The sequence below is a fragment of the Mus musculus genome, chromosome 14 (genome assembly GCF_000001635.26).
Source record: "Mus musculus strain C57BL/6J chromosome 14, GRCm38.p6 C57BL/6J".
Lineage (NCBI taxonomy): Eukaryota > Metazoa > Chordata > Mammalia > Rodentia > Muridae > Mus > Mus musculus.
In genome coordinates this window covers 21,052,564-21,065,643 of record NC_000080.6, presented here as the reverse complement: position 1 = coordinate 21,065,643, position 13,080 = coordinate 21,052,564, and the positions used below count along the sequence as shown (strand labels likewise).

General features: G+C 41.2%; 1 protein-coding gene across 3 annotated transcripts in view; it reads right to left on the bottom strand.

The window, feature by feature from the left end:
- The window catches only part of Adk (adenosine kinase), a 395,996-nt gene extending 382,926 nt beyond the window's left edge, over positions 1-13,070 (bottom strand). For 2 of the 3 annotated variants that reach the window (XM_006518440.4, XM_006518441.3), the window contains exon 1: positions 12,944-13,068. In XM_006518440.4, the coding sequence (XP_006518503.1) occupies positions 12,944-13,005 (62 nt within the window). In that variant the 5' untranslated portion in view covers positions 13,006-13,068. Of the gene's footprint in view, positions 1-12,943 lie in introns of all 3 variants that reach the window. The other variant, NM_134079.4, reaches the window with a different exon arrangement.
- Between the last annotated feature and the right edge of the window lie 10 nt (positions 13,071-13,080).

Genomic DNA, 13,080 nt, shown 5'->3' with positions numbered 1-13,080 from the left:
ACATCCGACTTGATATTTATAAGATGCCGTCAAGTCTTCTCCAGAATGCAGGCAAGCTTCACAAAGAACTATAGTCAAAGGGGTCAGATGTGTGTGAAGGGACGTGGCACCGTCAGGGAAAGGAATGATGGTGCACAGCTCCTTGTCTGTGAGCACAGAAATCTACTTCTCTACAAAGCATCCTTCAGCTAGGGTGGGTGGTGGTATACCCCAACATGCAGCACCTGAGAGGCTGAGCAAGGAGTATCCATGCAAATTCAAAGCCAACCTGGGCCACACTAGGAGCTCAAAACTACCCTCAGCCACCTGGAAAGACCCTGTCTCAAGTAAACAAACAAACAAAAAACAGATGGAGCCCAATCCCAGGACCCATACAATAGGAGAGAACTGATTCCCACAAGTTATCCTTGGACCTCCACAGGCATGCTATGGTGTGCGTACACACACATACAATATCAATCTCTCTCTCCCATTCTCTCTCTCTCTCTCTCGCTCTCGCTCTCTCATTTAATTGGAAAGAGAAAAGAAATCCTTAGGATATTCAAGCATAGGAATGAACTCATCCAAAGTCAATTCATTGTATCATCTAGAAAACCTATTCCCCTATCCACCCATTAAAAAAAAAAAGACAAATCCTTTCCTTTGTGTTACTTAAAATACTATTTAATTCTAAACATTTAGTACTTACTGGATGTAATAACAAACCTGTGCTTTAATAGCAGCTCAAATCTAAACAGTCCAATTATTTTATTTATATATATATACATATACATATATATATATATATATATATATATATATATATATATATATTTACAAGAGGGTTAAGTAACAGACAAGTCCAAGTGGAGTTTGTTAATGTATGCTTTAATGGGCCTTCACATGCTATCCCAAACCTAAAATACACTAACCAGTTCATTGTGAGTGTGTCAAAACAGAGACTTAGTCACAAGTAGAAGGCTGCCTTACCTTTATGACATAACAGCTTAAACTTCAACTATACTAAGAACTAAAATTGGTAAGATCTCAGCTGTGCTGAGGAAAAACAATCTTGAAAACTGTTTTAAAAGGACTTAAGACTTCTTTAATCATGGCTCTAGGCCAAGAATGTGTTCAAATCTCTAATGTGGTTAACTTCAAAGACAGCACACGAGCACTGTTTATTTGTCAAAGAGATAACTTTCTTGTATTTCAATGCAATGGTTGTTTAGCCCAGCTCTGGAGCTCAGGGAATGAAATGTTTATTTTGCTATATATATCAAGCTTAAAGAAATTTGAGAAAACTTTAGACATCTGTATTAATCCCTCTACAATATTCTATTGGCAAGTGACACCTTCTGGGTGAGTTATTAGACTCAAATGTTTTTTTAAAACTAAAATACTAATAAACTTCCTTAGAAGACCAACCATGTCATTAACTCACAAGTTGCCAGCATACTGCATTACGCAGCACCCTGGAAACCTGGGCTGAGTCACTGGCCTTCCCTGCTTTCAGACTCTCATTACACTGCAAACAAACCCAGGGGAAGAGATTCACCATCTCAACAGGTAACTAAAATATTGTATGCAGAGTCACTCGTTCAGAAAACCCACTCCTCTACCAAACAAGCAACTCTAATATATTTAAGAGAAAGAAAGAAAGAAAGAAAGAAAGAAAGAAGGAAAGAAAGAAGGAAAGGAAGGAAGAAACAAAGAAACAAAGAAAACAATAACCACTGGGCCTTAATAAAGTTACTGTCTATATAAGGGATGCAGGTATATGTGGAGGGAATTTCTCTATGGACAAATGCAGTCAACAGCTCATTAGTTTCAAAACAAACCAGGAATTCCTAGAATCTAGAAATGAATTTCTTAGCTATAATGCCTTCTACTATCAGACTAATTTTGTACATCAGCTTATTCCATGTAGCAAAGAAGGTAAAAGGTCATGGAACCATGAAGTATTTTAAGGTTCTATCTACTGCCAAAGAGGTATGAATTTGAAACTTATACAAAAATCCATTCTCTGTCACCAAATGCTACAAAAAAAAGCTTAAATGTTGTTTTTATTTAATTATTATTTAATTATTTGTTTGTTTATCGGATGTAAGTATGTAGCCTTGGCTAACTCTGAGATCAGTACCTGCAACCAACATAACAGAACCAATTCCTAAAACTTGTCGTTGCCATCTACACACACTCGTGGAGGAGGGATTAAAAACGTTTTAAGAATTCATTAATTCAACAAAACCCACATCTAGTTAAACTGCAGCACAAGGAGCAATTAGAAGGGCTCAGGGCTGCTCCTCTAGTCTGCTGACTTCAATAAAACACAAAGATACTGCACACAGCAATAAAGCTCAGGACAATGTGCAGACACCAGAGGAGCACTGTGCAAGCTGAGTAGGAAAGTCATAGATACTGGGCCTTAAAGAATGAGGCTTCTTGTTTAAATTGACTGATCTGCAGGGCTGTCTTAAGTATCTTCTTTAAGTGCTATACTATATAAAGTTTTTCTCTTGCTCTGAGGATCACACACCACCTCACTCTATTCTCTACAAGGTCCTGGTAGCAGTGGCTATACTGTTATACTGGCTCACTCAAGACTAACTCCTGCTTCCCCCGCATATATGACCACCACCCCCACTGACAGGCTCCCCACAAACACTAGCACAGTAACTCCCACCCCCACCCAGATGGTCTGTGGGAGGAAGTTAGAGTGTATCCAAAGATAACCAAATATTTACAAGTGTTACATCTTCTTGATAAAGTGTTGCCTTTATTAATATGCAGTGTCCCCCTTTATCTCTCTAATTAGTTTGCTTAAAGTTTACGTTAGCAATGTAAGGGCAGCTATGCCTGCTCTTTTACAGCTTCCATTTGCTTGGCAGTTTGTTTGTTTTCCATTCTTTGATATTTAGTTTTTTGAGATCTTTGCTAGCTTTCTTTTCCCTTGAAGACAACATATACTTGGTTCCTTCTTTTTAATCCAATCCATTAGTCTACATCTCTTTTAATGGTAAGATGAGGCCATTTCCATTACACTTAAAATGATTACAGAAAGGGTGTTTGCTTTTCCCTATAAATTGCTAATGCTGTTCTGGTTTGCTACTTGGTGGTGTTTCTTTTTGTTCCTTCCACACTACTTTGGAGATTTTCCCAGGTCTAGTTTCCTTTCCTGAAGTGTCCACTTCTATGTACTCAGGTGGAGGAGGCCATCTTGCCATGACACAAGTCAAATTTTAAAGAGCTCATCCTTGGCTACATAGTAAGTTCAAGGCTAGCCTTGGCTACAGGAAACAAAATAGCAACTAACTTATAAAAAAATATCATTGAACCTGCAGAAATTCAAACACTCCACAAGTGACTACTCACTTTTCCTTTCTCAAATACAGGAAACCATGTGTGTTTAGAATTCAGAATGTTACCAATCTTAGGAAGGCTGACAGTACAAGTTTTATAAAGTGCCCTAGAGGGATTCATGTAGTATGCCATTTAACAGATACTTTTTACAGTTACAAAGCAAAAAGTATACACTTGCCTCCGATAGCTACTACAGAGAGCTTCATATTAGTTTGTCTCACTGCTAAAACGATTCATTTCTGATGCGCTGGTTATTTTAATGTCAACTTAACGAAAGCTGAAGTCATCAGGAAGGAGAGAGGCTCACTTAAGATAATGACCCCATAAAATGAAGCTGTGGGCAAGCCTGTGGGCATTTTCCTAATTATCAAATGATGATGAGGTAGGGCCTGGACCATTGTGGGTGGTGCCATCCCTGGGCTAGTGGCCCTGGGTTCTATAAGAAAGCAGGCTGAGCAAGCCAGGAGAGCAAGCCAGTAAACAGCACCCCTCCATGGCCTCTGTATCAGTGCCAGTCTTTAGGTTCCCACCAGGTTTGAATTCCTGCCCTGACTTCCTTGAATAATGTACAGTGATGTAGAAGCATAACACAAATAACCTCCTTCCTTCTCAAGACGTTTCATTACAGCAATGGTAACCCTAACTACGACACCCAACTTTACATTTTTCTGCTAGTTTCCAGAGCTTTGGGATTTCAGAAACACGAATCAAAAGATTACAGCCTACAATCAAGTCACAATTACTTTGTTTCAGATATATTTGGTGTTGCCACTATGGTACACCATACTGTAATGGTGATATTTAGCCATTCAGCACCTTGCCAAATATGTATTTAGTGAACATCAAATTCTCCAGGTTAAACTCCAGAGCCCTAATCGGTATGTTTGATGGCTGATCTAGGCTATAAAGCTGACTGCATCTGGAATCAACTAAAACCCAAGCAGCTGGGCAATCTGTGGGCGAATTTTCTTATTGGATCATTTGAGGTGGAAAGACCTATGAGAAAGCCACGCCTCTGCTAGCAGGCTATATAAAAGACGAAAGAAGCCTTTGTTTTTTGCCTGTTTACCCTCACTCTTGTTGGCAAGTTCAACTGTCTTGTTCCAGAGCCAATCTCACACATGTGTTAAAATCTAGTTATTACAGATTGTGACAGGGATTAAAGACTGTCCCAGGATTTCTTTGGGACGCCAACACCAGATTAGGACTTGTGAGACATCATCCGGCCTTGTGGAGTGAACAACTCCCAGAACCTTGGCCTCTCCTTCAGGAAAGATCCTCTGCTGAACTGCTTGGCCTTTACATTTTATGTATTTACTGTTTGCACTCTATCATTTCTGTTCCTTTAGAGAAATTAACACACATGCATACACACATACACAATCCAACAACCTCACAATTCTTTTACTTAAATATAACTATTATTGTTGGGGATTGGTTCTAATGCTTTGAATTAATCTGGCCCCCAAAATCAAGAATCTGTCCATCTAAACATTGAAGCTCCTTGTCTCCAATTGGCTTTTGATCAATCAATAAGAGCCAACAGCCAATGGCTGGACAGGTAGATTGAGGCGGGACTTTGAGACTGGCCTGGGCTAAGAACCAGGAGAGGAAGGAGGCACAGATCACCATGATGGGAAAGAAGACAGACTAGACCTAAAGGCCCGCTGACATGTGAGAATCAGAGAAAATGTCCACACGGACCACTTCCCCAATTGTGTTTGGGGTAGCAGAGATGAAAAATAGATTTTAAATGATGCTAACTCAGAAGTACCAAAGGGGAGTGTTTACTAGCAATGGGAAGGATTAGAAATGCCCAGCAATTAAGCCAGTCACAACATATCAAAATTAAGCTAATCTGTGTGTGTGTGTGTGTCTTTCCCAAATCCAGAGAGCCCCTGGGCAGGTGAGAGAGGCTCATTATGTTGCCCAGGCTAACCCCCAACTCCTGTACTCAAGTGATTCTTATGCCTAACCCCTTCAAGTAAGGGTTAGAGTAGAGAGCCACAGCACTATCCAGGTACCACAATTAATTACTAATATTCCACTTTTTTATACAAGTTAGTATAATTGGAATAGAACATATCTATATTCTTAGTATTTTTTTTGGTTTTGAGGTTTGGGGATTTTTGCTTGTTTGGTTTTGTCTTTGCCATACTAGCAAATAAATACCCTCCCAACCAGAGGAATTTGGCTTTTCTTAAAAGTCAATACATTCCACACACTTTACCACACTTCATATCACTTTTTTGAACTTCCAATACATATAAATTGGTACCTTTCCTATTTATATTCCTATTCTAATATTTCTTTTTTTTATCTTGTTTGAGACAGTATTTTTATTTAGCCTAGGATAGACCATACTATATAGCTGAGGATCACCTTGAATTCTTTTTGTTTGGTTATTCTTTAAAAAAAAAAAAAAAAAAGACAGGGTCTCACTAAGTATCATTAGCTGGCCCAGACATCTCTATGTAAACCAGGCTGGCCTCAAAATCATAGAGATCCACCTGGCTTGGTATGGTTCCACCCCGTGCTAGGGTTAAAGGTGTGCACTATCATATTCAGTGTCTTCATACTCTTCCTTCCACTCCCAAGTCTCCTCTGACACCGCTCTTCATCAAGCTGGAGATAAACAGACCCGTCCTGAACCCCGTGCCCCAGGCACAGTTCTTTATCCCTGAGCTACACCGCCACTCCAAGGCTGTGCTCCAGGTCACTCACGTTCCTCTCAAATACCATCTCTTCTGAATCTCGTTTTCATGTGTGGGTTTAATTCTAAGAACTCCATCTCTAAACCCATCTCTTTCATGTTTACATATTTCTTATTCATAATATCTTGTTTGGTTCTTAATGACCACTTCTGTTTCGAGAGATCTTTAAAATAGTCATTTTGAAATCACTGTAATATTTCCATTAGATTCTCAGTGGATTTATCTCCCAGTGGCTGTGCCTATTTTCCAAGGGTCTTCCTTCTTCACATGACTTTAGACTTTCTCCTTCTTCTTCCAGCAATTTTGAGACAGGTGACCATAGTTACAGAGCCCATGACCTCCAAGCTCAGTACTCTTGTACTAGGTGACACTAAGGGAATTTACAATTCCTGATGATGAGCCATCTGGCAGTGGGGCCAGGTTCACAGCTTTTTAAAGCAACAGTAGAGAGCAGATGAGCTCAGCTTTCTCTCAGACAACCACAATCTGGGTCCTTGTTTCACCCAGGGCATTTGGCTCCAGCTCCCCGGCCATGTTATTTGCACCAGTTCCTAAAACCCACAGTATAAATCTACATTTCACCCCTGTCATTATTCGTTGGAGATGTTTATCTTTTTTAATTTTAGGGGGCCTGTTTGTTTTTAAGGGTTCTATGTGTAGGCCCCTCTGACCAAATTTACTAAATTGCCTAGGCTGGCCCAGACTTATAATCCTCCTGCCTCAGACTCTCTTGTGCTGTTAGGACTTCTATATACCACCAAGCCTACCTCTTGCTATTTCTGTTTCTTTTTACTGATAAAGAATTTGGAATTGAGTACGTCATCATCACAAGATAAGCATGAGGATGATGCTAGCAGCTGTTCAACATTTGTTTTAGATTTATTCAACATTTACAATGTTTAATATTTATTTTCTTAGTACTTAACAATCTTATGAAGTAGATACTTTTTTTTAAAAGATTTATTATTATACATAAATTCACTGTAGCTGACTTCAGACACACCAGAAGAGGGTGTCAGATCTCATTACGGGTAGTTGTGAGCCACCATGTGGTTGCTGGGATTTGAACTCAGGACGTTTGGAAGAGCAGTCAGTGCCCCTACCCGCTGAGCCATCTCACCAGCCCTGAAGTAGATACTCTTACTAAATCCATTTATAAGTGAAAGAAGAGATGCACAAAGCAAGTAACTATCTTCACAAGATGATCATCTATTAGGAGCAGGAATCTCACCAAATGACTTGATTCCAGAACACACACACACACACACACACACACACACACACCGATTATGAGCATTCTGCACACAGACAGGATTTTAATCAAAAAAGGCAAATGGAGCCTGTTCCAGGATGGCTCCAGCTTACCAGCTTGAATGCCAGTCTTTTGCTAGAGCCCTTTCCATGTTCCTTAAGTTCAAGCATTTCCAGGCCTATGCCTGGATACCTAGGACTAGTCACACAACTTAGTTTACCTACCTCCCCCCCCCACCCTCCCCCTTCTCTCTCCCTCCTTCCCTCACTCCTACAACATTTACTGCACCCTGGTACATAAAGCCCAGAAAAGGACCTTATGCAAACTGTCTCTGGAAGAATTTGTTTTCTATTCCTTCATAGCCTAAAGCCTAAAGGATTAAATTGTAAATATAAGGGAAACGTTTATAGCTAGAACTGGCCAACTTGGCTTTAGGCCACATTAAAAGGTATAGGGTTTGGTAGGGTTTAAAAGGGTGAGGGTACCTATCAGTCCTACTCCATGCAACAACAAACTTTAATTGACGAGTTATAATGAGAAGACATTGCAAAGAACACTAGTGACTTTTCTGATTATCTTTTAGAAAGTTTTCCAAAGGGGGAAATGTGTCTTATAGGACAATCACTAAAGTTATTCTCTGATTACCTGTGACTTGTTTTGGGTTATGATGCAATTTTAAGACACAGGATGTACTGTGACATAAGGGACTGAGGAAAAGAAAAATAGAGTATGTAAGTGAAATGCTTAGAACCCAGTGTGTGTGGAAGCTCAGTGTTTGCTGACTAGAAATGGCTGGCCGCTTCCTTGCAAGTAATACCAAAAGACATGACCCCACGTGATGCACACACGTGTGTTCACTGAACCTATAGAGTACAGAAGACAACCTTAGGTATCATTCTTGGGAATGTAGCCAGCCCCCTTTGACAGTTTCTCATTGGCCTACAGCTTGCCAATCAGCCTACAAACTGTGTCCTCACCTTCCCTGTGCTGCTTTCCAGTAGACTGCACCACTATACTTGGCATCTATATGTGCTCTGGTATCAAACCCAGATGCCCCTGCTTACAAGATAAATGTTTTACCAACTGAACCATCCTTCCCCATACCCTCTGAACAATCTTTAATCATTTAGATCAGAAGGAATCACGATAACTGGCTCTTGGGACTCAATCTTTCCTAATACCAAATTCATAGCTTACAAGTATTTACTCTAATGATCAAGTAGAGCTGTGTCTACAGTAGGTAAGGCAGAACTTGAAATTGGAGACATAGAATCTACTTAGAAAGCTAAGAAGAAATCTAAGCCAGGGTAAAGTCTAAACTTCAGACAACAGGAGATTAGTAGTGCTACTAACTAATGTGGGGACAACTGCTGAAGGCCAGGATTTAGGACAAGAGATGGACTCACTTGCATATATGTGATCTTAAAGATCAGCAAGTCACTTAGAGAAACTCAACAGTTAAACCTGGCTTCTGAAGACTGTGTGATGGCAGCCTGGAAATCCCAGCACTGGCGAGGTGAAAGCAAAAAGACTAGAAGTTCAAGGTCATCCTTGGTTCCAAATCAAGGTCAAAGTCAGCCTGGGAGACCTGAGATTGTGAGACCTGAGAATACAAAGATCTCACACGTGAAAATGCCCAAAATTGCCGGCCGTGGTGGCACACACCTTTAATCCCAGCTCTCTGGAGGCAGAGGCAGGCGGATTTCTGAGTTCGAGGCCAGCCTGGTCTACAGAGTGAGTTCCAGGACAGCCAGGGCTATACAGAGAAACCCTGTCTCAAAAAACCAAAAATAATAATAATAATAATAATAATAAAATAAAATAAAAAATGCCCCAAATGAAGCCTAGACACTTATTACCTTCTACTCCAGTCAGGCTGAGTTATATCTCCCATCCTAAGAGGCCCCGCCTTCAGAATAATTTCCCTGTAAAGGCAAACTCCTTACTTCCCACCTAGTTAGCTTCTAGTCAGGTTAATAATGATCACCTTGTATTTTTCACAAGTTCCGCTTAGTTCACAGGAGTAGACTAGCACCTGGATCTTACCTTTTTCTTTCTCCATACTCAGTTCCTAGCACAGTGCCTGAAATAGCACACACTTGAAAGACAGACCGAAAGAACAGACTGGGCATGTGTTCAACACTACTTGGAAGATGCTGTGTCTTCTTAGAGGTGACCCCTGAGGCAGTGAGCTTGGCTAAGATTTCCAAAGCAGAGAAAAGAAAATTGAGTAGTCCTTGTGTAAATGTCTGATACTCAGTTTCTTTCTCCTCAAATGAAAACATGTTACAATCTGATTCTTTGAAATCTTAGCAACTTCCAGGCCCTGAAAAGCAAGCAGCTTAACAAATGGTAAAGAATAAGAAAGGAAAAACTCTTGTCAGATGGGCCTCCCAAAGCAGTTTCTCACTCTCAACAATCCTGACAGTTTTAGCCTGACAATCTCGATCACAGAGGGATTTCTTCTGTACTGATAAGATGCCCAGAAACACCATTATGCATTGGTCGGAGCATCATGATGGGAGACCAAACAAGGAAATCTCTACAGCTGTCAGATGTTGTGGTTTACAAAGGGACTCACTATATAACCTTGGTTGACCCGAGCCTGCCTCTGCCTCTGCGTCCAAACTGCAGGGATTAAAGACATGGGCCACCATGCCAGCTTTTCGCTTGTTTTAAATCACATTTAGTTGTTTGTTTATTGTCTGTGTGCGTGTATAAGTGCATACCAAACGGGCTGTCTTAGTAAGGGTTCATTGCTGTGAAGAGACAGCATGAGGACGGCAACTTTTTTTTTTTTTTTTGGTTTTTCGAGACAGGGTTTCTCTGTATAGCTCTGGCTGTCCTGAAACTCACTTTGTAGAAATCCGCCTGCCTCTGCCTCCCAAGTGCTGGGATTAAAGGCATGCGCCACCATGTCCGGCTGAGGACAGCAACTCTTATAAAGGAAACATTTAATTGGGGCTGGGTTTCGGAGATTTAGTCCATTATCCTCATGGTGGGAAGCATGATGGTGTACAGGTGGGCACAGTGCTGAAGGAGCTGAGAGTCCGATTCTTGATCCATAGATGACAGAAGAATCCTTATTGCACTATGCCTAGCTTGAGCATAGTGAGACCTGAAAGCCATAGTGACACACTTCCTCCAATAAAGCCACACCTACTCCAACAAGGCCATACCTCCTAACAGCACTACTTATTATGGGCCTAGCATTCAAACAGGTAAGTCCATGAGGACCATTCCTATTGAAAGCACCACATGGGTCCTGGATCTGGATTAACACAGGTCATTAGGCTTGGCAGCAAGCACTTTTCCTCTCTGAGCCATCTCACCAGCATCTTTAAACTTTACTCCACTCCCCTACTCCACCAAAATTATCACCAAGTTTTGCTAAATGTTTCGTCTAAGATAAAATTCCCCAAGTTAAAAATCACTTCCTAGGCTGGAAGGATGGCTCAATGGTTAAGAGCAAACTGCTCTTTCAGAAGAGCTGATTGGGCTCCCAGCACCCACGTCAGATGGCTCATAACTGATTCTCTTCAACTCTAGATCCAGGGCATACAAAGCCCTCTTCTGGCATACATGTGACACACATTCACACAAACACACACACATACACATAAATAAAAATAAGAACTATTTTCCTAAAGATAACTGACAACTCACAAATTCCTAAATTCTTTTCCTAATATCTATAAATGCTTTTTACTAATTTATATGTTCTCCACTGACGAATTCTATACATTAAACTGTGCCTACAATTTATGCTGTTTTCTCTCACAGTTAAACAAAATTGGTAGAAATCTCTTAACTGCCAGGAAAATCATAGAGCAATTCAGCCGAAATGCATTATCATTCAGCAATCCTAACTAACAAAGGGAGGAACAGTCTACTCAAAGGTCTCTGCATAAAATTAAAGAATCCATACAGTCAAAATCTTTTAACTTCACCTGTGCAGAAAGCAATAGGTTAGCATTATGGAAAGTGAATTTTATTCCTCTAAATTATCTACAATTTTAAATAGACAGATATGTATATGGCTCTTCATTTTTGGTAAAATTGAGATAATTATAGAAATGGTCTTATCAGGTTGGTTTGGATTTGAGTTAAAATACGTAGAATGCAGAAACAGCACCTGGCATATACATATCTAAGTATTAATCATTACCATGGATCATTTTTAAAAATGCATACTCGAATAGAAGCATGTCTTGGATGTTGTGTAAACACACTAGAACCAAATAATAAACTTGAATCCTGATGCCCAGGGTTCGAATTTTCCTTTCTTAAATGTTTTCTTTGAGCTTCAATATCCTCACCTGTAAAATAAGGTTAATCCCTGCATTTCTTTCATGGAGGCTTCTTTATACCGTTACTTCAGATGGTAAGCACTGTTAAAATGGATCATCATAATATATAAAGTATCATTTTTATTAAAAGAAAATCTAAGGAGACAGTATGCGTTTATTCAGTGGGCGGGGCCAGAGGACAACAGAAGAACAGAATAGGTTCACTCCGTCCACCACGTGTGTCCTGGAGTCTGACTGAACTCAGGTCATCCGACTTGGCAGCAAATGCCCTTATCTGCTGAGCCATCTCACTGACCCAGATAATCTAAAATTTAAAATAAAACATCCTCAGTTTTTTGGTTGTTTTTTTTTTAATGTTTTACGTTTGTGGTATTAGACATGCACAATAACCTTCTAAGAATAATAGGCACTAAATAAACCCACTAAAAGGGACCTGCTCAGACCCATTCCACCAAGAACATGATTTGGGACCCCCCAACTTTCCTTTTCAGTTGTGAATCAATTCTCCTTTTGAACATGGAAAAAATATGTTGAAATAAATGGAATTTGCCTTGTATAATCAGTAACAGGCCCACGGTTTTAAATCAGTTTGATGCGTCTATTTTTAGGTAGCAAAATCACTGCCTTCCAATGAGCACTTCAAAGTCATCAGACACTGAGCGCGCTGGACTTTATACTTATTAGGAAGAAATTTTTTTTAAAAAAACGAACGGCTTTTTGTAAATGAAAGTTGCAACATCAATTGTGCGTCAGGTGTTGGGAGAGAGAGCTCTCCGCTCCTGCCAAATATGCAAAGGGGAAAAAAAGAAAAACAAACAAAAACTTTCCTAACCTAAGCCTGAGGTTGCTTGGGGGTCCCATGAAGGGGGTCTCCAAAGATGATTTCAGAAAGCTGACGGAAAACTCAAAACGCTCTTCTGCAACGCCTTCTGAAGAATTCCAAGAATGTTATCTTTTACCAGGGTCCAGGAGGCGCCGGGCGCCTTCCCGCTAAATACCCTAGGAAAGGATGCAGCTCCAGATAGGTCCTTTGGGGTCGCGCTAGCGCGGCCCGCGAAGACAAGCACGTGGCGCCAGAGGAAGGCTCGGCCCCCGGGCCAGCAGCTCTGATTGGTCAGTGGCTGCCAGGGCCGAGAATGCACCTGAGCAGAGTCCAGAACAAGAGGGCACTGAGGGGAACAGCAGCTACGCGGGCAACTCCCCGAGCTGCAGGTCCAGCGCGTTGGCCCCACGAACGCAGCCACCAACCAGCTGCGCCAGCCCACGTGGGCCTTGGCTCACTGCGAGTGCCATCTCCCTCCTCCCCCACGTAGGGCAGCTCTCACCTCAGCGCTTGTGGCGCTTCCACCTTGAGCTTTTTGGGCTTGGGCTCGTCCGCAGCTGCCATCTTCACACTCTCACCGTAGTTTGGCTCTGCCGCGCGTCCCGCCCCTCAGTCCGGTGGCCCCGCCCCTCAGCTCGT